This window comes from Scyliorhinus canicula, chromosome 16 (assembly GCF_902713615.1).
Source record: "Scyliorhinus canicula chromosome 16, sScyCan1.1, whole genome shotgun sequence".
Classification (NCBI taxonomy): Eukaryota; Metazoa; Chordata; class Chondrichthyes; order Carcharhiniformes; family Scyliorhinidae; genus Scyliorhinus; species Scyliorhinus canicula.
The window spans coordinates 16,319,916-16,346,779 of record NC_052161.1 but is presented as its reverse complement, the minus strand read 5'-3'; the positions used below and the strand labels follow the sequence as shown (position 1 = coordinate 16,346,779).

The following is a 26,864-nucleotide window of genomic DNA, read 5'->3' as shown; positions in this document are numbered from 1 at the left end:
AAACATAATTGCAGATGCTTTATCACGATTTTGAGATGTGAGAAGAATAGACCGTTGGTCCTAGAACTCTCACCTGAATAGAAGTGTTTCAATTTGTGCCTGAAAGGGAATTCTCACATGGCAATCATCTGGAGGGATTACAAAGAGATATGCACAAAAATTCACTTGGGGTTCAGAGTGGAGAGTGTATTTGCCCACATTCATCTTGTGTGATTGAAAGGGACTTTGTATTACCGAGACCGTTTTTTGTCTTAAGGTCGAAGGCAAGGACTTCACATGTGACCAGGTAGGCAGGATATAACTCAGTTTATTTACTACTTACAATACAATAATTACTCTCTCGTCTCCCAGCAGGGTCACCCTCTCCGACCTGCTCCCAGGTCAAGGTTTATATCTTGTGGGGCTCCTCCAATCAGGGTGAGGCTCGGCCCTGCCCGATCACTCCAAGCGGTGTCGGAGGGAAACTGTATGCGTTATTGGGTTTGGGCCCTTCAGGGGTTGTAACACCTCCCCCCTCCCCCCCCCCTCCATGTCTTCTGGAGGTGTGTCCCTTGATCACTTTGACAGCGGACAGGGGTCCAGAGGTTTATATCTTGTGGGGCTCCTCCAATCAGGGCGCGGCTCGGCCCTGCCCGATCATTCAGCCTGGGAGGTGTTCAATGCACCGCCGACCGTCTTTTCTGCGAAGAGAGCCGAAGTGGGAATGTCACGGCCGGCAAGGGTGTCAGCGCTAACGGCGGTGGCATGCCGTTGTCCGGCGGTTCGGTGTCCATGTCTGAAATACCGTTGCTGTCATCATCATTGCTGGCCAGCCCCGTGGCTGCAGCGGGCACGTCGGCCTCTGGATTTCTGACAGGAAGCAGTGATAGCGAGCGGTGGTCTGGCTCCACCGGAGCCTCCGGAATCCTCCTAGGCTGCAAGAGGGATTGTGCCCAAACCCGGAGCGGGACGCCCTGACTCCGCTTCAGTGCCTCTTGCGTGCATCAACATATATGGTCCAGGTGGTGGTGGTTTGCCTCATTGCCTTCCGTCTGGATCACGTAGGAGTCCGGCCCCATCGCACGGAGGACCATGCCTGGGAACCATGTGGCTCCAGCGCCGAAATTTCACATGCAGACCACGCTGCCCATCTCGAAAGAGCGCAGTTGTGAGCGCCGGCGTGAGTCTGCCTCAGAACGGTACTACCGTTGGTGGATCTGTGCCCCGACATCGGGAGGACAAGGGTGAGGTGAGTCCTGAGCCACCATCCCATGAGCAACTCTACTGGTGCAATCCTGGTGGTGGCATGTGGCATTGTGCGGTAGCTGAACAGAAAATGTGTCTCCGAAGATCTGGCGCCCTTAAAGATGTGGACCGACCGTTTGGCCAACCGGTTGTAGGTCAGGAGGTACGGACATGTCAGATTCTGTTCTCAGTCATGAATGATGCAAAGTCCTGGCTTGTGAACGCCATCCAATTATCGGACACTCGGACTTCGGGTCAGCCGTGCATGCTGTAAATGTGCCATAGCTTGTCAGCAGTGGTCCGCATGGTCACTAAACCCGGTGGACCTCAAGCCATTTCGAATGGGCATCCACTAGTATAAAGAAACATGGCCCCCTGAAATGGGCCGTCACAGTCGATGTGGACATGGGACCATGGTTTCCCAGTCCACTCCCATGGATGCATTGGCACCACTGATGGGATTTTTTGGTACTCCTGCCAAGGAATGCAGTTGTGGGCTACTTGCTCAAACTCGGAATCCATCCAGCATCAAACCAGCAGGGACTGGTTTAGCACCGCAGGCTAAATAGCTAGCATGTAATGCAGAACAAGGCCAGCAACGCGGGTTCAATTCCCGTACCGGCTTCCCCGTACAGGCGCCGGAATGTGGTGACTAAGGGCTTTTCACAGTAACTTCATCGAAACCTACTTGTGACAATAAGCGATTATTATTATTATTATCTTCATCTTGGCCACCGCTGGGTGTCCACTGTGAAGGTCCTTTAACAAGAACGTTGGACCTGGCTCAGGCACGACCACCCATATCCCCCAAAAAAGGATGCGGTACTCTACGCCAGTGCATTTCAAACTTTTCTGGCCAGGACTCATTTATACCAACCGGCCGACCTTTGGGACCCACGCAGGCCGACCTTTGGACCCACGCAGGCCGACCTTTGGACCCACGCAGGCCGACCTTTGGGACCCACTCAGGCCGATCTTTGGACCCAAGCAGGCCGACGTTTGGGACACACGCAGGCCGACCTTTGGGACCCACGCAGGCTGACCTTTGGACCCACGCAGGCTGACCTTTGGACCCACGCAGGCCGACCTTTGGGACCCACGCAGGCCGACCTTTGGACCCACGCAGGCCGACCTTTACGACCCACGTTGGCTGTCTTCGCGACCCACCAGTTTCACTTGCCTTTAATGTGACAGGTGAGCCTGCTTGGTCCTTGTGATCTCACTTGCTTTGTTGTTCAACATTACATTTCTGATAACGACTTCAGGTAATGATTTAATATCTCATTGCACCGTTGAAAAAATAAAGAGGTTTGTCCTTGAACTCGCCATGCTTAACTTCAAAGGCATTTGAAGACTTTGAGAGTTATAAACTTTCACTTGCCAGTGCTTCCCTGCATACAGCACATGAACTTTGAATCCTGATTTGCAGTGGCACAATTAATAACTCACACCTCAAGTAATCATCTTTATGCTGCTTTGTTCCTGTTTTCAGCTTCTTCATTAGAGTTGTCCACCACAGGCCCAGGAGTTCACACCAGCACTTCTAGCAGCTGCAAAATGGAGGAATCTCTCTTGCGCCCAGAACACATGACGTCAGCGTGACCTGCTCTCTGCCACCACTTCTGGTGGGAGGATTCCACTGTTTGCTGAAAACTGGCCCTGGACAGTGATCTTGGACAGTGCGTTGACGTCAGGAGGAGGCAGTCCACCCCATTGGGCTCCAGGCTTACGCACTGCTTGATCCGGCATGCATGCGTGGGAAGGTCGCCATTCTCAAAAGTCCGTCGCAGCCGGCTTTTTTAAAAGCCAGCCGCAGCCATCACGCGTTCCTCCGGCAATCGGGACCAAGTACCGCGACCCTCCCGAAACCTGCCCGCGACCCACCTGTGGGTGCGACCCTGAGTTTGAAAACCCCTGCTCTCCGCTCAGTTCTGGCACTTTTATGGTGTCGGCCTTCAGACCGTCTGGCAGCGCCCTGTACTGGGCCCCATATTGGAGCATGTGCCGGATTTGTGACAATTTTGTGCCAGTCTGGGTTCACTGCAGGTTGCCGTGAACAGTAAGGTGGCCTTGAAGTGGAGGGCGGCGATCACCTCTGCAGTCAGCGTGGGTGCTGGCGGCTTTGTGGATAGGGGCAGGCAGCTCAACGCATCGTAATGTGGAATTTCTGTGCCCGGGCAGTGATCCAGGGTGTATTCATTGGCTGTTAGCAGTAAAGACTACCTTTAAACCCGGGCTGACGCAATTGGCCGGATCACTCGGTCCTCTTTGAATAATCCCAGCTGGGGCTTGTGGTCCATATATATCGTAAATGTACGCCTGTAAACGTGCTGGTAAAACTTCCGCACTGCGAATACGATGGGCAAGCCTTTTTTCTCGAACTGTGCGTAATTTCATAGAATTATTTCATAGAATTTACAGTGCAGAAGGAGGACATTCGGCCCATCGAGTCTGCACCGGCTCTTGGAAAGAGCACCCTACCCAAGGTCAACACCTCCATCCTATCCCCATAACCCAGTAACCCCACCCAACACTAAGGGCAATTTATCATGGCCAATCCACCTAACCTGCACATCTTTAGACTGTGGGAGGAAACCGGAGCACCAGGAGGAAACCCACGCGCACACGGGGAGAACGTGCCAACTCCACACAGGCAGTGGCCCAAGCTGGGAATCGAACCTGGGACCCTGGAGCTGTGAAGCAATTGTGCTAACCACTATGCTACTGTGCTGCCCAATACTGTAATTGCGCTCGGCATCTTCGAACATGCGGGTTGAGAAAGCTATTGGCCTCTCCGATCCGTCGGGCATCCGGTGTGCCAGGACCACTCTGACGCGAGGTGTCACATGTTGGGAGCAAAGGTTTCAACAGGTCGAAATAGGCCAGCAGTTTGTCCGATGAAAGGCACCGCTTGATCTCCTAGAAAACCTTCTGGTGTTGGGGGGTCCCATCGCTGTCCTTTTACCAAAAGCTGGTGGAATGGGTTGAGCAACGCGGCCATCCAGAGTATGAACTTCCCCTAGTAATTGACTGGCCCGAGAAAAGAGCGGAGCTCCGTCAAGAGGGATGGGGGCCTGCCGGATTGCCTGCACCGTGTCTTCTACTGGCTGGGGGCCCTGGCTGCCCACCCGGTAACCCAAGTAAGGCTCGAACTCGGTTTATTTAGTATTTACAATACAATAATTACTCTACTCCTCTTCCCGCAGGGTCACCCTCCCCGACCTGCTCCCAGGTTGGGGTTTATATCCTGTGGAGTTTCTCCAATCTGGGGGAGGCTCTGCCCCCGATCACCTGGGGAGCTTGTACTCCGAGGTGTAGGAGGGGAACTGCACACAATGAAGGGTTTGGCCCCTTAGGGGATCGTAACATTTTGTAATCGGTGTTAATCCTAAAACCCATGTGTATTTGTTATGTAAAGGGGGGAGTATAAGAGTATTATAATTCAATACATTTTTTTTTGTTAAAACTAATTAGTTGTCCTTTGACTCTGTTCCTCCAAATTTTATTTTAAAAAAAAAATAAAAGTTTCAGTCTTTTGAGCCAGGGTTTCAATCTGGGATCTTTCCGTCCAGTTATAACGTCAACTGGGGTCGTAACAGGCAGACGTTTCCCAAAATGGCTATTGCGTGGGATTTTCCGGTCTCTGCCAGCCGTGTTTTCCGGCGTGACCCACCCCCCTCCCCCGTCGGCAGTGGGATTCTCAGTTTCCGGAACCGGCCAATGGGATGTCCCATTATGGACACCCTATGCCGTTGGGGAACCCGAGGACGTGGGCGCGCTGCCGGCGGAGCAGAGGATGGCGCCAACGGAGAATTCTGCTGATGTATTTTGTTTGGATTTCTGTATGTACTGAACATGTGTATATTGTGCCATTTTGTTTTAATATGTGAACAAGAGGTAAGGGAATTATGTTGCGCCACATTTAAAAGCTAAAAAGGGAAACTTTAAGGCCAAATAGTGGTCGGACGAGTATGGGATGGCAGGAGGCTCCCTGGAAAGGGATCTGGCAGCAACACCCAAGAGAAATTTGATTTCATGCTCTGAGTTTATATAATGTAACTGAATCTTTACTTGTCACAAATGTTTTCTTGTCATTACCCTTCACAGGGCAGTGAAATATTCATTATTAACAATCTTAATTAGAGCAATTTTAATGGTCCGGCTTGACTGAACTAATACTGATGAGTAAAGGATCACTGATGGGCAGTTCATGCCTATGAGCGTGGGGAATCCAGCTACTACCCTAATGAATTGAACCAGAGGTTGTGACTTTTTAGTGGGGTGATGATGCCATGCATTGGTGAAAGGTCGTCATAGAGGCACAGGCAGAACATTTGGGCACTTTTTAGCCCGACAAAATTCTCAAAGTGGCAGTTTTGGTGATTCTGCCATTGGTCACTTTGAGTATATAACTTGCTGAGTGAAGCTTGCAAAGCACAGGGGTCATGTATTTGAAGTTCAAAATTGTGTTCTGGTCCTATGTATGTTGTTGAAGGAACTACCGTCTATCCAACCACATTGGTTCTGTTCCTCAATGCAAGAGACCAGTAGGCAGCTCTCTGAGCCATATATTGCGGCAGAAATTATACCGTTGGGTATCTTGCAAGTAATTTACATATACCAATCACAAGTATACATTTGTTTGGGAGTCATTTATATCCAATTACAGCTAATAGTTCAAAGTACTTCATTTATGTCAAGTGAATGCAGTTAACACGTTGCAGCCTCTAAACGATTGTCTAATTATAATATTCAGTTACTAACAAAGCACTTCTACATGGTTACACCATCCAAACATTGACACTGGCAGATCTTGGCTGTTATGGATGCTTTCTTGTGGCTTATCCAAGTTCCCATTCTCTTGTCTCTTGTTCATTTTATTGGTGCAGCCCATCTGCAGCTGTGGAAACTTCACAGCAGCTTCCCAGGGGAACTCGGCTGCACTTAATTCACAGAGGAACTACTGCAGTCAATGATTTTAATCCTCCCTTTTGACCCTTGGCTTTACCCAAATGGGCCACATTAGCAGTTGACAGTTCCCATATGGAACAGTAGGCACTACAAACGGATGTTATACTCAATGTGCAACCTGATAAGTGAAAGTTGCTGTTTATGACCTAATTGCAAGCCACAACCTACAGTGTAATCAATTGTGTTATTGCATTCTAATTAACCTAAATGAGACAAGACTAATTCTTAATTAGCGTGATTGGTCGAGTTGAGCTCTTGCTTAATGTAATTTGCCATAGGCCCCTTTTTTCTGCAAAATCAAAAACTCTGGGATCCCAAAGACCCCTGACTGACCTTCTTAAGATGTCAATTACTTCTTGGGTCTTGTTAAAATTTGTTTCTGTTACTTTTTGCTAAGATGAAAGAAGGTTTGAACTCATCATCTCAAAACTTCATTTACCAATCGGTGGCTCTGTTTTGGACAGGTTATTTGAAAGTTGCTGTTACTTCTTTCTTTGCTTACTTGGAATCAGTTACTTTACTTTCAGGGTAGTAAAGTTTCTTCAACATGATTGGTCTGCTAAACATAACACAGTACAGTCAACTAACAGTTACTAAAATTTAAAAGAACTAAAGAGTTACAAAAGCTATTTACAGAACTTAATTCTAAACTTACAAAATACAGTATGAAATAAGGATAGAACATAGAACAGTACAGCACAGAACAGGCCCTTCAGCCTTGATGTTGTGCCGAGCATTGTCCGAAACCAAGATCAAGCTATCTCACTCCCTGTCATTCTGGTGTGCTCCATGTGCCTATACAATAACCGCTTGAAAGTTCCCAAAGTGTCCGACTCCACGATCACAGCAAGCAGTCCATTCCACACCCTAACCACTCTCTGAGTAAAGAACCTACCTCGGACTTCCCTCCTATATCTCCCACCCTGAATCTTATAGTTATGCCCCCTTGTAACAGCTACAACCACCCGAGGAAATAGTCTCTGAACGTCCACTCTATCTATCCCCCTCATCATCTTATAAACCTCTATTAAGTCGCCTCTCGTCCTCCTCCGCTCCAAAGAGAAAAGCCCTAGCTCCATCAACCTTTCCTCATAAGATCTATCCTGCAAACCAGGCAGCATCCTGGTAAATCTCCTTTGCACCCTTTCCAATGCTTCCACATCCTTCCTATAATGAGGTGACCAGAACTGCACACAATAATCCAAATGTGGTCTCACCAGGGTCCTGTATAGTTGCAGCATAACCCCACGGCTCTTAAACTCAAGCCCCCTGTCAATAAACGCTAACAATCGCCGCTCTATCCACTTGGGTGGCAACCTTCAGAGATCTGTGGACATGAGGGTGGGATTCTCCGGTGCCCCAGCCTCCTCTTTCTTGGCAGCATGCCGTTTGCTGGTCGCGGGATTCTATCTTCCCGCTGCTTGTCAATGGGATTTTCCATTGCAGTGGCCCCACATTGCCTGAAATCCGCAGGTGGGGGTGTGCTGCCGGCGGGAAAAGTGAATTGCAACAACTTGTGAATTCCGGCTATAGTGACTACTCCTAAACAAGTTAAACTGCACTAATTTGATGCACAAGTCGAAGGTGTTTTAATGTTTGTTTTTCTTTGCGTAAAGGCCTTTGAATGCAGAGAACAGAACGATAATTTTGAATGTGACTGAGATCAAACGTCTACCCTAGGGCCCACTTGTGCCAACCATTTGACCTTTGTGACACACGCCACATTCGCTTACCTTTTTAATGAGAAAGGGGAGCTTGCTTGGTCGTCACAACCTTACTTGAATCAGGTTCAGAGGAGGAAAGGAAAATGGGCATCTCAGGTGCAGACTTCAGCCAGTTCCTTTGTGCCGTCTCTATCTTTGTGAGAAAAGAATATCTAACCTCGCACATATCGATCGTCGTAAAGGGCAATAGCAACAAAATGCTTGTTTTACTCAGCACTGGATACTCCTGGGTAATGCAACTCCAGAATGCTGGCAGCCTCATGGGCGTTTGGTGTGTTTTTAATGTGGTATCACAGGCCAGGTGCAGTTGGAGTCAGTTGCAAGTTAACAACTGACTTTGGCATCTCAATCTCAAAGGAATCTTTTACCCACACTTCTCTTTCAAGACCTGAAACTTCTTCTCTTACTTGCCAGTATTTCCCTGCATATGACACACATGGGCATTTCATCCTTATTTGCATTGGCACAATTGACAAAAGCATGCCTCAAGAAATCATCTTTATTCTGCTTTGTTCCCAAGTTTAGATTTCTTCTTGGCAGCTGTTGACCAAAGGCCCTGGAGCCCTGTACAGAGATAACACTAGCACTGCTCTGTCCTGCCCTGGACTCCCCTGTGCAGCTCTCTCCAGCTGATTCTGTTGTGAGATCCTGTCCAGTTGGTACACTATTTATTTGTGTCACTGGCCATCTCTTACTTCTAAGAAAACAATCCATCTCCACAGTCCTCTTGCCTTGCTTGCCAGCAGCTAGAAAATGGAAGCAACTCTCCTCCACAATTCGGTGCCAAAAGCACGTACATGGAGGCCGCTTGATGTCAAGTGTATGTGCAGGGCACGTGACCTGCTCACTGCTGCCACCTCTGGCTGGAAGGCTCCACACAGCTTCATTTCTGTTCATTTAAAAGGCGGCAGTGGCTGCCATTATTAATTTAAAAGCTGATAGCAACCATTGAGCACTTCTTCTGCAATCAAGACCACCGCGGGAGCGGCACAACTGATTGCTTTGCGACTTTTCCGGCACCCACCCACAACTCACCTGTGGGTCACGACCTGCACTTTGAAAATCTCCGCTCTATGCATTCATTGATTGTGACCCCTTCATCATGATATGATGCTTTTATCTATTTCTGGAAGCACGGTAGCACAAGTGATTAGCACTGTCGCTTCACAGCACCAGGGTCCCAGGTTCGATTCCCTGCTGGGTCACTGTCTGTGCAGTCTGCACGTTCTCCCCGCGTCTGCGTGGGTTTCCTCCGGGTGCTCCGGTTTCCTCCCACAGTCCAAAGACGTGCAGGTTAGGTGGATTGGCCATGATAAATTGCCCTTAGTGACCAAAAAAGGGTAGGAGGGGTTATTGGATTACGGGGATAAAGTGGAAGTGAGGCCTTAAGTTGGTCGGTGCAGACTGGATGGGCTGAATGGCCTCCTTCTGCACTGTATGTTCTATGTTCTGTTCAACCTTGGACACTGATTCTCTAGTCCACTTCACCCAGGTCACAGATCGATGGGAATAGTGAAATATTCTTCACTTTGACCTTTCGGGTTGGCTGTTACGTAAGCCTGGGGGTTATGGCCTAGTGGTATTATCACTGGACTAGTAATCCAGAGACTCCGAAGGTAATGTTCTGGGACCCTGGGTTTGAATCCCGTGGCAGATGGTGATATTTGAATTCAATAAGAATCTGGAATTAAAAGCTGAATGATGACCATGAAACCATTGCCAATCCTTGTAAAAACCAACCTGGTTCACTTCAGGGATGGAAATTTGCCATCCATACCCGGTCTGGCCTGCATGTGACTCCAAAGCCACACGGCAATGTGGTTGACTCGGAAGGTCCCCCCCCCCCGGCTGAAGTGACCTAACAAGGCCCTCTTTTCAAGGTCAGTTCCAGGGCAATTAAGGATGGGTAGCAAATGCTGGCTCAGCCAACAACGCACAAATCCCGGAAATGAATATAAAAAAAAGTCCTGCTAGAAAAACAGAATGACCCAATGTGCCTTGTGGAAAAAGCAGGTTATGGAGAAGGAAAACCAATACCTATTCCCAGAAATTGAATCATTCAATTTACCGTCGCCCTTTTTCAAACTGAAATGATAATCTTGGGCGGGATTCTCTGACCCCCCCCCCCCCGGCCGGTTCGGAGAATCGCCGGGGGGGTGGCGTGAATCCCGCCCCCGCCGGCCGCCGAATTCTCTGGCACCGGAGATTCGGCAGGGGCGGGAATCGCAGTGCGATTCCTTAAGGTGTCAATTACTTCTTGGATCTTGTTAAAATTTGTTTCTGTTACTTTTTGCTAAGATGAAAGAAGGTTTGAACTCATCATCTCAAAACTTCATTTACCAATTGGTGGCTCTGTTTTGGACAGGTTATTTGAAAGTTGCTGTTACTTCTCTCTTTTTGCTTACTTGGAATGAGTTACTTTACTTTCAGGGTAGTAAAGTTTCTTGAACATGATCGGTCTGCTAAACATAATACAGTACAGTCAACTAACAGATACTAAAATTTAAAAGAACTAAAGAGTTACAAAAGCTATTTACAGAACTTAATTCTAAACTTACAAAATACAGTATGAAATAAAGATAGAACATAGAACAGTACAGCACAGAACAGGCCCTTCGGCCTTGATGTTGTGCCGAGTAATGTCCGAAACCAAGATCAAGCTATCTCACTCCCTGTCATTCTGGTGTGCTCCATGTGCCTATCCAATAACCGCTTGAAAGTTCCCAAAGTGTCCGACTCCACGACCACAGCAGGCAGTCCATTCCACACCCTAACCACTCTCTGAGTAAAGAACCTACCTCGGACTTCCCTCCTATATCTCCCACCCTGAATCTTATAGTTATGCCCCCTTGTAACAGCTACAACCACCTGAGGAAATAGTCTCTGAACGTCCACTCTATTTATCCCCCTCATCATCTTATAAACCTCTATTAAGTCGCCTCTCATCCTCCTCCGCTCCAAAGAGAAAAGCCCTAGCTCCATCAACCTTTCCTCATAAGACCTATCCTGCAAACCAGGCAGCATCCTGGTAAATCTCCTTTGCACCCTTTCCAATGCTTCCACATCCTTCCTATAGTGAGGTGACCAGAACTGCACACAATACTCCAAATGTGGTCTCACCAGGGTCCTGTATAGTTGCAGCATAATCCCACGGCTCTTAAACTCAAGCCCCCTGTCAATAAACGCTAACACACTATAAGCCTTCTTCACGGCTCTATCCACTTGGGTGGCAACCTTCAGAGATCTGTGGACATGAGGGTGGGATTCTCCGGTGCCCCAGCCTCCTCTTTCTTGGCAGCATGCCGTTTGCTGGTCGCGGGATTCTATCTTCCCGCTGCTTGTCAATGGGATTTTCCATTGCAGTGGCCCCACATTGCCTGAAATTCGCAGTCGGGGGTGTGCTGCCGGCGGGAAAAATGAATTGCAACAACTGGTGAAACAAGTTAAACTGCATTAATTTGATGCGCAGGTCAGAGGTGTTTTAATGTTTGTTTTTCTTTGCGTAAAGGACTTTGAATGCAGAGAACAGAACGATAATTTTGAATGTGACTGAGATCAAACGTCTACCCTAGGGCCCACTTGTGTCAACCATTTGACCTTTGTGACACACGCCACATTCGCTTACCTTTTTAATGAGAAAGGAGCTTGCTTGGTCGTCACAACCGGCACCGGAGATTCAGCAGGGCGGGAATCACGCCGCGCCGGCTGCTCGCAGCGCCCCCCCCCCCCAGCGATTCGCCGACCCGCGATTTGCCAGTCCCGCCGGTGTAGATTAGACTAGGCCCCTGACTGGCGGGACCTAGCGGCGCGGGCAGGCTCTGCGGTCCTGGGGCGAGGCGATCTGGCACCGGGGGGTGCCCCCTGGCCTGCGATCGGGGCCCACTGATCCGTGGGCGAGCCTGTGCCGAGGGGGCACTCTTTTCCTACGCATCGGCCGTGTCAGCCTCCACGATGGCCGACGTGTAGGTGAACATGCGCATGCGCAGACTTGCGCCGGCCGGCAGAGTCCCTTCGGCCCCAGCTGGCGTGGCGCCAAAGGCCTTCCACGCCACCTTTGGGGCGGGCCGACGCTGGAGTGATTCATGCCATTCTGTCCCGCCAGGACCCCCGCCCCGCCGGGTACGGGAGAATCCCGCCCCTTGTTTCTGTCAATGCTCAGTTTCCTCTCTAACTCCAGACATTCCTGCGCCCCTCCTTCCTTTGATGTTTGCCATCAGTTCTGTAAAATTCTGTAAAACAAAAAGCTGACAAAGCTTTGACAAAGGGTCACCTGGACTCTAAACGTTAGCTCTTTTCTCTCCCTACAGATGCTGCCAGACCTGCTGAGATTTTCCAGCATTTTTTCTTTGGTTACAGATTCCAGCATCCGCAGTAATTTGCTTTTATCCAACTATTCTTAAGTTTTGTCTCCCGGACTGATTCTCCTGATCGCCCACTCGGTCCTTCAACACGTTGTGAGCCTTCATCAACATTGTTGCCTCTGCCTCCAGAGACACAATCTGGTCACTGTGGTCCAAGACTGCCTTCTCCATCTCTCGAATCATCGCACCCTGTGACTCCGTTTGCTTCTCTACCCTTTCTAAAGCTCCGCGAAGAGGTGCTACTGGTACCTCAATCACCCTGGATCAGGTCATCCTGCAACTCCTGCCAGTGCTTCTTAAATTCCCCAGCCATAAACTCCATTAACTGCTCCAAAGGCAATGGTGTGGCGCTAACAATTGCACACAAAAGACTTGATACGGTACAAGAGAGGCTTTATTACAGTGAGATGCTATTCCTTCGGCTGCAGCTGTAGAATGGCATCTCAGGGAAACTTACGAATATTTATACTGCTCCCTGTGGGTGGAGCTAGCCTGCAGGGGCTTACTGGAAAACCTGTAATACAGGTACTGTCATACATCCCCTAATGCAAGCACACACATATATACAGTGGTAGAGATCACCACAAATGGGAAGGGCGACGATGACACGGCAAGCTCCGCCACACTTTCCTTCGCTGCGGCTCGAGGGTCCTCCACCTCTTGGGCGGCGGCTTTATTGGTTTTAAGCCTCGTATTATTAACCTGCTGACATCCCACATTGGAGGAGAAACCAACAAGCTTCAAATGCTTTGTTCTGTTTCCCACCAATGCGGCCATTAACCAGGTAGAAAGGGCCTAAGCCTCCAAGCGGGAGCCACCTTGTGTGTGACCAAACAGCTCATGGCCGTCACTCGAAGTCCACAAGTAGCATTAACTAGCCCAAAGAATCAAGTTGTTTTCAGGCAGTTTTTAAATTCATTCCTGGGATATGGGTATCACTGACCAGCATTTATTACACATTCCTTGCTCTGGAACTGTTACAATTTTTGTGGTTAAGTATGTTGAAACAATCCCTGACCTTAACCACAGCTACATTTTAAAAAAATGTATCATAGGACTGAACCAGTTGGGAGAAACAGCAAATTATTCCACTAACAGTTTGGTACAGAGAACAAATGTTAATGTATTTATGTTGGGTGTGAATTCTGTACAAAAACTTGTGTGTGTATATAATATAGATATATATTTAGCTTCACTATCTCCACAAGCTGTTTCTGCAATAGCGTCAGTAGGTGTTTGTGCCTCAGTCTTGAGCAATCAGCAGCAGAATGTGTACCAGTATTAATCTGCTGAATATGGTAATTCTGGCTGGAAGAAGGTACTTTAAAAAAACCATTTATGGAGCAGAGTTTTGAGTGCGGCTAAATCTGACTGTTAACCTTTTTCATTATTTATTCTGCACATTTAGGAAATTTAGTCCATTTATAACAACAGCAGGTGCTGTGTTACCCAGTTTTTTGTTATTTTGTTACTATTTGTTGTTTGCTATCTTTAAAAAAAATCTATTGTTATTGCAAAAAATGTCATTGTTACAAAATAAATCCACAGTAAAGAACAAATGCATAAAGGTACAATACATGAATAACTCAATCAAAAATCAATCTTCATATAACTGAAAAGACTAATAAACTATTCACCTGAGGAAGGAGCTGCGCTCCGAAAGCTCGTGTTTGAAACAAACCTGTTGGACTTTAACCTGGTGTTGTAAGACTTCTTACTGTGCTCACCCCAGTCCAACGCCAGCATCTCCACATCATGTATCAATTAAGGTCGCTTAACTCCTAGTGACACGATCTCAGGAGTTGTGTTTTCTTCTGAAACTAACAGCATCAGTAAAGATGTTCAGGACATATCTGCAATGTATGATGCAGCATGCACACGCACAAATTCTGGGAAAGGTTGACAAGATTGTTAAGGCCTTAACAAGATTTGTTAATTGTATCTCCTAAAAAGTAGTGCAGCTTCTTATTGGGACAAAGTAGCGAACATTCTGTTCAGGGCTAAGGTGGCAGCAACAGGAGTCGGCAAGCATTACACAGAAAGGAGGATTTGGGTCAGGTTAAAGTATTTCAAAATCAGGATCTTGGCACAAACCTGTCCCTAACCCTCCCTTTTCAGGTTTTAATGGAGACAAGACAGGAATGCGGTTGATTTGCGTGACCAAATTGTTCCAAGGAGATAGGGTAGCACTTTAAATATTGCAATGAAGTTGTGAGGCCCATTGTAATATTTAATGTTTCGAAGTTAACTGTGGGTGAACAGGTTTCTTATGAATGTACAGGTTTCTTGAGCTTCAGTAAACCAACAACTACACCAGGTGAGGACTATCTGATCCAAAGGTTAAGTGCCTTTCTACATACCTGCTGGATTCAGCTTGCCGACCTGGCAACTGTTAGTTGTATCAATTGAAGTAAAGTACATAGGTGGAGGGGCTTTGATTGGATGTTTCCTTGAGTGTATATAAAGAAATACTTACATAGAATCTTTTGTCCTCCCTATAGAGAGTTTTGCGATGGGCCTATTTAATCAGACAGGATGATGATGGATGGGAACTCTGCCTCAATCCTAAACAATCTTGTAGTAAGAATGCAGATGGGTGGCCTTCTTTCGCTGCTACCAATTGAGGTCCTTGAGTGGGTAACTAATCCCCACTTAAGAGCTTCATCCCATTGCCGCTGGCATTAACCCTGGGTTAATTAAGACTGGGTCTGGCTTCTTCATTGATCGATTGGTCAGGACTAAAGCAGCAACCTCCTGCATTCAAACTTACCCTGGGTGTATTGCAGCTTCCATATTGGCTGGTTACGTTTTCGTAAGGGTGCTCCTTTTTCTTTACCGTGGCCCTGATTTAATGCTGCCCTCCCAGTGGGTTTGTTGGTGGGGGCATATTAAATGCAGTGGGCACCTTACCCGTCTGCCTTTTCCATGCCACAATTTTACCAGTAGGGTGTCCATCTGCCTTGGGGCCAATTGAGGCCAGAGTGGGAAATTGATGGTTGCTTAAAGTTCTCATCCAGCCACTGGGATTTAACCAGTGGCATGAGAGGCCCATGCCACGTGTCTAGCCTGGCACACTCTTTCTGCATGCACGGGTAGAGGGCCAGGTTGCGGGTTCTTCCTTAACAGGTCTCCCCTGGCCCTAGTGCAACCTCCTCAGGGTTCCCTCCTCCATCTGCCTTTCTACCCTGGTCCCAATCCCTCCCTGCATCCTTCGTTGTCCAGACCCTGGGCAAGACTCGCCCGCCATTCCAGGTGTGGCACCACCGCACACCAACTCTTGACCTTGCTGCAGTACTGGCAGTGAACACTGCTTCTGGAGGCACTGCTTGACAGCTGATTTCTGCAGGGCAACTGTCCGATATTCTCCTGTTGGCCTTAACTTTTGATGGGAAATAGCGACATGGTGCCCTGTTAATTCTAGCCCCATGTCCTTCTCATTTGTTCATCTCCACAGACCTCTAGTTCTTCTAACCTATCGTAGTGTACCTCCCTTGATGTAGGAGAAAAAGTAGAGAAGAGGGTGGATAAGGAGTTTTAGGAGTTAGCAAAGGATTGAGAAGAGTCTCTGTGATGAACTCTGATAAGACAGCATGAGTGTTCTTGTGATGTCACTGGACCAAACACGATGCTTTCTGAGAAATATTGCCACTTGTAACATCATTATTATTCCTAAATGCTGCTGATATATCATTCCAGCTTGCACATCTGTCTGTACTGGAAACGTGCCATGTTTATATATCCTCAATGTATAGATTCTATGAACTGAGTAGAACCCACCAGATGTGGTTCTATTTAATCTTCAGCCAAGGGAATCAAACCGAGCCGTTGGAATTTTATTTACACTCTAGTTTTAGTATTCATAAAAAATGATTCCTTGTTGTCGCATCCATTTCTTACTGATTTCAAAGGTTCTACGTAGGCTGAGTTAATTTGAGAAATAAATAAATATTTATCTATTTGGGGAAAGAATTGAAGACTATAAAGGCTGAATCAAAGTAGATAGAATTCCATGGTTCAAGTCTTTATTTTGAAGTTTATTCTGTGGGTTTCAGAGATGGCATACTTTAAAAAAAAAGTCAGAACTGAAAAATAATTAGAAGATTAATCATGATATTAATTTTGACTTGTTTCTAACTTAATTTTTTTTCTTTTTTTTGATTGCTGCAATACCACTGATGCTCAAAGTTCACGATGTGCAAATCTGCAGGCTGTGAAGGCTTCAGACGGAGAGTATATTCGAGCCAAAGCAGAGTTTAATGGTATGGTGTCAGGAACAATTACTCTGGTAAGGCAGTGTTTGTTTTTATCAATTACTATTTTTTGCACAATGAAAGATAATTGGGCGGAATTCTCCGCTCCCGGGAAAAATCGGGAGGGCCGTCGTGAACTCGGCCGAGTTTCCCGACGGCCTCGGAGGCCGCTCCTCGCCCCCTATTCTTCCCTCCCGGCGGGGCTAGGTGCAGCGCTCATTAACTCTCGGCCGCCGGGCGGCGCGCCGAGAGTGACGCGACAGCGGCGCCTATGTGACGTCAGCCGCGCATGCGCAGGTTGGCCGGCTCCAACCCGCGCATGCACGGTGGCCGTCTTTCCCCTCAGCCGCCCCGCAAGACGTGGTGGCTTGATCTTGCGGGGCGGTGGAGGGGAAATAGTGAGTCCGATTGAGACGCTGGTCCTACGATCGATGGGCACCGATCGCGGGCCTGTTCCCTCCCGAGCACAGTCGTGGTGCTCATTCCTCACCAGTCCCCCTACAAGCCCCAAAACGGGCATCTTGCGGCGATTTCACGATGGCAGCGACCAGGTGTGGTTGCCGCCGTCGTGAAACGGTCGCGAACGGCAGGCCACTCGGCCCATCCGGGTTCGGAGAATCGCCAGTCGCCGTGAAAAACGGCGAGCGGCGATTCTTCCGAGCGGGGGGTGGGAGAATCGCGGGGGGCGCCAGGGGGTCGTGAAATTAGTCGGGGGGCCCTCCCGCGATTCTCCCACCCGGCGTGGGGAGCGGAGAATTGCACCCAGGATGGTTCCCCCTGTATTGCTTCAGCATCTTTGTGGAATTAAGGACTGGTGCAATATCTTTGTGATTCATTCTATAATGTACATTGGGTTGCTCCTGTGGAAACATACAGACATAGCTGCAGAATTGGAAAATCCAGCCCTAAGTGCTTCCAACAGTGGAGAATCAGGACTGGTTCCCACTGGCGTAATGTGAGCCGCCCAGTTGCTATTCCCAGACTTATGCAATGTAAATTCACGCATAGAACCAAGCACGCTGATGTCCTTTCACTTTCCAGTCTCAGGTCACCATTTTGAATGGGCGTCCCGATCCCAGCACCAACAGCAGACGCTCCCCCTAACGCAAATGTTAATCTCCCCCCCCGCTGACAGGGGAGAACCCCCAACCCCTGTTTAAACTCTGCTGTCTGACAGCTGATGAGCAGATCAGATAGTTCAGTGAAGAATCAACCCTGGAACACTTTCCCGTTCTTCACATCTGCTTCCTCAACCATATGCTTTTGAAAGTGCTGCTTTTTGAAGTGTTAAGAGTGTTTTCTGAGGTTAGAAAAGAGGAAATGTAACCACTTAGCTGCTTTGAATAGGTCAGCAGCTGTAAATCATAACAAGAATGTTTATAACCATTGTGGTTACGATCAATGAAAGGACTTAAGATGTATTCAAGCGGGAAGGGAAAGATACAATAACCGCCTGATTGCTGTGCTTAAACCATCAAGCTGTGTGACCAAAGGCAAGTTAAAGACCATGAAATTGAATGAAAGCTTAGCATTTCAAGGGGATTTCAAATCTTTTGAAGTGTATGAGCTTTCTAGTAAGGTTCTGAAACTTCAAAAAGCAGCAGTTCCAAAAGAATAGTGTTGAGGAAGCAGGTGCGAGGAAATAAATAGTGTTCCTGGCTTGATTCTTAACTGAACTGTCTGATCTGCTCATCAGCTGTCAGGCAGAACAGTTCAGAGTGAGAAGCCACTTCAGAGTTTAAACAGGTCAGACCAAGATGAAGACCTTGAACAGAGGGTTGCCTGAGATCACCATGCCAAGAGTGATCTTCCAGTTGCCCAGGGCTGGAAGGAACTGTCCAGACACAGGACCCCAACCCCATTGGAGAGCCCTGGAGTCAACACCTTACTCACAGCCCAAGCCCACCAGCCCCAGGATGCCAGGGGGCCCCTCCCTCTGCAGCCTGGCAACGGCAGAGGGGCAGATCAGCAATGGGTCCACACTCAGTGTCCATCACACCAGGATAGGGAGTCACTGCCAGGGTGACAGTGCCAGGGGGAAGTACACCATTGGCAATGCTAGGGGGCAGGGACTAAAGGGAGGACCTGGGCGAGGGGGAGGGGGGGAGGGAGGGGGGGTTGGCCATAATGGGGAGGGGGCGGGGGATGGGATGCTGAGGGGGTGCTGAAGGAGTCAGGTGGGGGTTCAGGTCACCATCATGCGTGTCTGGTGTAGGGGGTCACTCGATCATTATTTCCATGGTGGGGGGGGGGGGGGGGGGAGGTTGCCCCCCTTTGATGAGGGGTTGGGGATACTCCCTTTGCCAGTGATGGTGGTGGGGGAGGGGGGGGGGGGGTGGGGGGGGGGGGGGGGGGGGTGGGGGGGGGGTGGTGGCCTGTTCCTTGACGCTGGGATCGCAGCGCCTGCGCAAGATGGTGGCCCAGCATCAGTAAGTACAGGGAAATTGGCATGTTTGGTGCTATGCAGATTTTTGTACACTCAGGCCATGAAACTTCCACCCCATCGACGCTGCTTGCATTTCAATTCTCCGCTGGCGGGAGCACTTAGTCTCCAGAATGGTGATTTCCGGGCCAAAGATCTGAGAGGCAGAAATTATAGCCGTACCTTAGAATGCTAGTTTTTGGTCAGAATCCAGCTGATTAGAAATTTGTACAGGTGCCTGGGATAGGCGAACCCTACAGCAGGCATGGCTCTTGACGTTAAGAAAGTTGAGCCTGAAAAAGTGAGTTTCCTTGGCCTCAATCATACTCGCATCGACACATTTGGATTTGTGAATACACCTGCCATACAGGTCTCCTGAATACACAGGCCTGGAGTCCCCAGCCAAGAAAGCAGGCACAAATGGTGATTTTTGGCACCCTTATAAAGGGGATCAATTGGGTTGCTTTTTAAAAATGACTTTGGCTAATGGTACTTGCTGTGGAGTAGGCAGCTTTCCAGCAATTCTTCTCTGTGTCAACATTGCTCAGCAACCTAACCCTGGAAATCATACAAAGTGACTCCAGATACAGCGTGGGCTGCAGTTCTAACGATGGAGCAGTACTAAGGATTTTCAGTACATTACTGTAACCTTGGTACTAGTTGGTCATCAATTGGCCTTATTTAATGCGGCACTCTTTCTTCTTCTTCGCACATGTGGAATGTCAAGGAGAGTGATTTATTTTTAATTTCAAACAAGTCATTATAATTTCTTGATTGGCCAGGTTGAACTGGGTGATGTGAGCATAAATGTGGAAACTGGTGTTGTGCAGAAGCGCTCTCTGTTCTTCAATGAATATCAGTGGATTTTAACATCCATTAAAACATCCAATGTAAAAGTGCTGGGTGGAGTCATTTACGTTCATTTATTAAGCCTCATTGCCTAGATTTGTCATCTTGGATTTGTCAAATCTGCCCTGCCAATAGAGTTATCTACTGTCTAAAGACAGTCTTCTTACTTTTTCTTCTGAATATTATTGGATTAATATCATAGTAACTAGTGTAGGTTGCTGAATGCAGGAGGAAGATCACCCCCCTTAAACTGAGCTCATGCAAATATCTGCTGCCCCTATCCAGTGTCTCTGGTCCAGAAACCCCTCGATATTTAAAATGTTCAGCTTTGCCCCTTCCCATCTCTGCAACTTCCTTCAGTCCCACTACCCTCTATTCACCTTCAGTTCTGGCCTCTTACACTATTGACCATTGGCGACCATGCATTCAGCTGCCTAGGCTCAAATCCCTAAACCTCTCCGCCTTGCTCTTTCGATTTTAAGATGCTGCTATAAAGTCTACCATTCTGTCCAAGCTTTGGATTATCCGTCCTAATATATCCCTACATGGCTCAGATTCATTCTTTGTTTTATAATCTTTTTATGGAGCACCTTAGGACGTTTTGTCATGTTAAAGGTGCCATATAAATATAAGTTGTTAAATGGTATATAAATGCAAATTATTTGTATAGCTGTTTTCATTATTTGAAGAAACATTTTCTGCATATTTTGCTTCCTTCTGACCATTTCTTTAGGCTTTGCGGAAAGAGCATATCACAGAATCATTGAATCCCTACAGTGCAGAAGGATACTATTTGGCCCATCAGTCTGCATTCGAAAGACCACCCTAGCTAGGCCCAATCCCCCGCCCTATTCCTGCAACCCCGCCCTACGGGGAAATTTAGTATAGCCAACCTACCAAAACTGCACATCTTTCGACCGTGGGAGGAAACCGGAGCACCCGGAGGAAACCCACGCAGACACGGTGAGAAAGTGCAAACTCCACACAGGCAGTGACCCAAGCCGGGAATCGAACCCAGATCTCTGGTGCTGTGAGTTGGCACTGCTAACCAATGTGCTGCCATGTCACCCTATACAGTGACGTTTCATTTGAACTAGTTCTCTAATTACATACAGCCAATGCTTTTACGTTACATGGTCACATGGTGAGTTATCATTTGATACCGCCACTTTCCATTGTAAAAATGGGGTGGGGTTTATGGCTGGGGTTTCTGAAAATGTCTTTGACGTCTCTCCATTCCAGTGGTGGGGATGGGGATTGAAAGTAAGCAATCGATCTTCTTCTCAGCATTAATATCATCCACGATGGTGAGCATGATTGGGCCCGATTGAATGGCCTCGTTGCATATGACTTGGTTTTGTAAGGGGCCTCTTGCTGGATAATTGATGCTTGGGACGCCTCGCATGATCTAACGAGATGTTGCGATCTGAATCTTGCCCTTGCTGGGTGCCTGGGTGGCACTGCCAGGCTGGTGGGGGCACTGTCAGGGTGCCAGGCTGGCAGTGCCCAGGTGCCGGGTTGCCCATGCCAGGGTCCAGGCCCAGGGGGTGCCCTGCCCTTCGGAGGGGGGGGGGAGCTAGAGAACCCCCTAAGAGGTAAATTGAGACAGTTGGGGGGGGGGGGGGGGGGGAGAGGAATCCGGAGGCTGACAAGCTGAGCTCGGCACAGCATTCCCGATTGAGTCCAGAACAAAACGACAGAGTCCTGTTTGATAGCCGGGTCATTCCCAGAGTTTCAGGCACCGAGAAATACCCTGCTATTCATGCCCAAAACGGGACTCTTTTTATAGCATTAAATTGTACCCATTGCCTATTTAGATGTCAGTGTTTAAAAACCCATTTCTCATTTCATTCCAGATATTCTAATGTTGAGAATTCTTTCTTTTTTCTTTCTTGACTTCGAGATGCTAATTCCTCCATCTAATTCCATTCTTCTTTGCACTGATAAGCACTTGATCCCCTGTCGCCATGCACCCTGTTAAATTTATTAAAATTCAATTTCACTGCTTAAGTTTGATTCTTCTGATACTGCCCCTTAACAACAGCTTACATAATGCACCAGGTTTCAGAGTAAAGTTCCATAGAATCCCTCCAGGGCTAAACGAGGCTATTTGGCCCATCGAGTCCACACTAACCTTCTGAAGGGCCATCCTGCCTCGGCCCACTACCCCACCCTATCCCCGTAACCCCACCTTAACTGCACATCTTTGGACTGAAGGAGGAAACCGGAGCACCTGGAGGAAACCCACGCAGACACTGGGAGAATGTGCAAACTCCACACAGTCAGTTACCAAAGGCCAGAATGAACCTGGGTCCCTGGCGCTGTGAAGCAAACTAACCACTGTGCTACCCTGAACCAGGTGGTATTTTGGATTGGGTGTACTGGTAGACACCTTGTTGTTAGAGTATGTTATCTCAAAAGTCACACTTTTTATACCGAAACCTACGCTAAAGAATTTGATTGTGGTGGAGGAAGGAAACGCGCTGCTTGAGGAGTGCCACTCCACATTAAGAGTGGCTGATGAGGTGTCTCCCCGCACTTACTGCCAGCCATCATTGGCATGCTGGAAAGATTTGCAGGTTAACACACTCAACCAATTTGACAGCATTATGAACGCACCTTCCTTGCCCAAACCCAGAGTTTCTGGCTCAAAAGCGGGCACCCTACACACTGCGCCACAAGATCACCTGATAATTGCTTGCTGTTATCATAAATAACACAAATGACTGAATAGGGCAAAACTTTTGTGTGTAAAACAAGATTTCTCTTTTGGGTAGTCTATATTATCCCACTTTACCCTCTGGGCAAAACCTCAGTTGTGATATGTGATAGTTTTTCAATTTTGGAAGGGATACATCACTTTTGTGAGACATCATTGCCGTGCCACCCTTTTGGCATCTGTGACAAGTTTTCACTGTGCCAGTGTCACATTTTATTTGGTGTGAAAGTTTTTCCCATTTTAATGAACGCAGTTATTAAAAAGGTTACGTAGTGACGGAAACTGTTATTGCACCACCCTTTGTGCACACAGTAAAATTCTTTTTACAACACTTCACTCATTTCTTTTTTTTATTACTTTATCTGAGTTACAAAGCCAGGGCTCAGAGTTGGATCAGAAGCGAACCCCTAATCCAGCTCCTTGCCTGCTCCAAAAACCAATTCAAATTGAATCCAATTCATGGTCCCCACAAGAGAGACATACCAGATCTGAGCCAAAAGCTCAATCTACGCTCAATCTTAGCCAAAAGGCCGAGAAGCGATCACTTCACTCATATCTAGACACACTAGTTAATACTGGGGTCAATGTGCTGTTTTGTCACCATGACTTGACATGGTTGCTGTAACTAGCAAATTCAGAGAATTGTCGCCCACCTAGCTTTGAGCAACAATGGATTGGACCATCATGACTCCCTTAAATCCAGTTCCTTTCTGAGAAAGAAAACCATTTAATTGTGACCACATCCTACTCCCACAACACTGTCATTTTGATTCATAAGAATGCAGTAAGAATGTCAAATATATTTTAGGAACAGGAAAATGCCTCGTAGGCATAGCAAACCCTTACATTTTATCCACTTACCATCTCATAACATCTCTCAACTTGTTGGGTAATTTTTCAGCTTGTTGCCCAGGCATGAAGCTGGCATGTGGATCGGCATCTCATAATGACCTGCTTTTCATTTCTATTCCACTGCCCACTGGCAGTGCCAGTTTTGTGCCTGGGTGGCAAGTTGGGAAACCTAGGGTGGGGTTTTCTGCTCCTCCCCTGGTGTATTTTCTAACGTTGGAGGGGGAGTGGGACCAGCTGATCCCGCTGGCAGGAAAGGCTGGAAAATTCAATCCTGAGTATTTGTCTTCACAAACATGTCTACTACCTGCACAGCCTCAAATTCTTTTCTCCTAACTTACCTTTTTAATATTCTTTGTCCTCTGGAATATGTACCCTTTCCAATTATGGCTGCGACACTAATGTGCAGATTCCCGAGGTGCCTGAGGCTTTGGGATTCACCCCCCCCTCACCTCTGAGACCTCGGGCCTTGGTGGACCAGACGGAACAGCACCCGTGGGGGTCCCCCAGGAGATTGGAGGCCCCCAGCTGCATACCCTTTGGGGTGAATCATGGGGTAAAACACTGCCAGCATGTACTTACTCATTCTTAATTATGGTTAACATCTGCTAACTCACCGCAATTTCCTACCAAACGCATATCCTTCAATCTAACCTCAATTTTAAAAATAAAACAAATGATCTGGTCATTTTCACATTGCTGTTTTGGAGAACTTGCTATCCACAAATTAGAATCATAGAATTCCTGCAGTACAGAAGGAGGCCATTCGGCCCATTCCATCTGAACCAGCCCTCCAAAAGAGCATCCTACCTAGGCCCATTCCCCTGCCCTAACCCGGTAACCCCATCTAACCTTTGGACACGAAGGGACAATTTAGCATGATCTATCCACTTAGCCTGCACATCTTTGGACTGTGGGAGGAAACCAACGGAAATCCGTGCAGGCATGGGGAGAAAATGCAAAATTCACGTACACAAAAAGTCACCCAAGGTCAGAATCAAACTCAGGTTCCTGGCACCGTGAGGCAGCAGTACTAACCACTATGCCACCCTGACTGTTGTGTTTCCTACATCTCAACAGCATCTACACTTCAAAAATACTTAATTAACTGTAAAATGCTTTGGGCCATCCTTTGGTTATAAGACACAACTGAAATGCAAGCAGTTGTTTTCCAAATACACCATTATAAAAATCTTTGCCTTATTGCTATGTTTGACCCAAAAATGTCAAAGTTATTTTTTTAAGTTTAGAGTACCCAATTATTTTTTTTCTCCAATTAAGGGGCAATTTAGTGTGGCCAATCCACCTAATCTGGACATCTTTGGGACACGGGAAGGGCAGCACGGTGGCCTAGTGGTTAGCACAACCGCCTCACGGCGCTGAGGTCCCAGGTTCGATCCCGGCTCTGGGTCACTGTCCGTGTGGAGTTTGCACGTTCTCCCCGTGTCTGCGTGGGTTTCGCCCCCACAACCCAAAAATGTGCAGAGTAGGTGGATTGGCCACGCTAAATTGCCCCTTAATTGGAAAAAATAATTGGCTAATCTAAATTTAAAAAAAAAAATAAAAAATCTTTGGGACACGGGGGTGAAACTCACACCAACACGGGGAGAATGTGCAAACTCCACACAGACAGTGACCTGGGGCCGGGATCGAACCCGGGACTTCAATTCCAATCGGCAGCAGTGTTAACCACTGCCCCACTGTGCCGCCCAATCAAAAGTGTCAAAGTTATCTCAGCTGTTCACTTATCAAATTCTTTTGCTTCATTAATGATGGTGTCATAATGCATAGTTTCTTTTAAAAATAAAATAAGGACATTCCTCATCGAATTAAGTCATCAGGATCTAAAATGCCAGACATTCCTGGAAACCGCACATTTTGGACTTTGAAACTTATTTTAACAATTACAAACAAATAAGTTTGAGAAAAGGAGGCTTTTTTAAACTGTGAAATATGAGCAGAATTTCTATGCTGATTAGCTTTTTGCAGAATTTTGAAGTGTTGCCTCACAAGATATTTTACCAATTGTCCAGCCCTTGTTTTCGCAATTCAGCTAATTGGAAATATGACTACAACTTTACTGAGAATCTCCTGCGAATCCGGTGCCAGTGAGAAAACTGCCTTCTCACTATGAGGGAGGCAGAGTTGAGCATCACAAGCATCTACACTAATTCAGGTTACCCAACGCCCATGCTTGCAAAAGCAAAGTATCCTACTGCAGATGATACTAAGATTGGTGGAGTTGCAGATAGCGAGGAGGACTGTCAGAGAATACAACAAAATATAGATAGATTGGAGAGTTGGGCTGAGAAATGGCAGATGGAGTTCAATCCAGGCAAATGCGAGGTGATGCATTTTGGAAGATCAAATTCAAGAGCAGACTATATGGTCAATGGAAGGGTCTTGGGGAAAATTGATGTGCAGAGAGATCTGGGAGTTCAGGTCCATTGTACCCTGAAGGTGGCAACGCAGGTTGATAGAGTTGTCAAGAAGGCAGACAGCATGCTTGCCTTCATCGGACGGGGTATTGAGTACAAGAGTTGGCAGGTCATGTTACAGTTGTATAGGACTTTGGTTCGGCCACATTTGGAATACTGTGTGCAGGTCTGGTCGCCACATTACCAGAAGGATGTGGATGCCTTGGAGAGGGTGCAGAGGAGGTTCACCAGGATGTTGCCTGGTATGGAATGTGCTAGCTATGAAGAAAGGTTGAGTAGATTAGGATTGTTTTCATTGGAAAGACGGAGGTTGAGGGGGGACCTGATTGAGGTCTACAAAAGTATGAGAGGTATGGACAGGGTGGACAGCAACAAGCTTTTCCCAAGAGTGGGGGTGTCAGTTACAAGGGGTCATGATTTCAAGGTGAGAGGGGGAAAGTTTAAGGGAGATGTGCGTGGAAAGTTTTTTACGCAGAGGGTGGTGGGTGCCTGGAACGCTTTACCAGCGGAAGTGGTAGAGGCGGGCACAATAGCATCATTTAAGAAGCATCTAGACAGATATATGAATGGGTGGGAACAGAGGGAAGTAGACCTTGGAAAATAGGAGACAGGTTTAGATAAAGGATCTGGATCGGCGCAGGCTGGGAGGGCCGAAGGGCCTGTTCCTGTGCTGTAATGTTCTTTGTACTATTTGTGCTCTGCCCGGCAGCAAGGATGTTTTTGCACAAAAATTAGAAAATTGAAAAAAACGTGGATCATTTTGTATATGTAATCTTTTATCCCCTTTAAACGGTAGTTGTGAATAACTTGGGATTCAAAATTCATGATGTGGAATTTTCCCCAAATTGCACAGAGTGCTAGATCAGCCGAGACAAGCTGTGTGAAACTGGCTGGCTTCACTGATGCCTTTTCTCACCTGATTGAACAACACTATATGCAATTTCAAAGTGCTGGTGAGGGCCAGACAGCCAGTTGGGTCCTAAACTCACCGGCAGTGCCGGGAGTCTGAGATCAGGGTGCCATCTTTAAAGGACATCCCGATATCAAAGTTACATTA

The 26,864-nt window shown here is 47.4% G+C and overlaps 1 protein-coding gene across 1 annotated transcript in view; it reads left to right on the top strand.

The window, feature by feature from the left end:
• Positions 1-26,864, top strand: part of cusr (Copper-only SOD repeat protein) — a 148,261-nt gene that overhangs the window by 9,920 nt on the left and 111,477 nt on the right. The window contains exon 3 of the mRNA XM_038822235.1: positions 16,466-16,565. Within this exon, the coding sequence (XP_038678163.1) occupies positions 16,466-16,565 (100 nt within the window). The remainder of the gene's footprint in view (positions 1-16,465; positions 16,566-26,864) is intronic.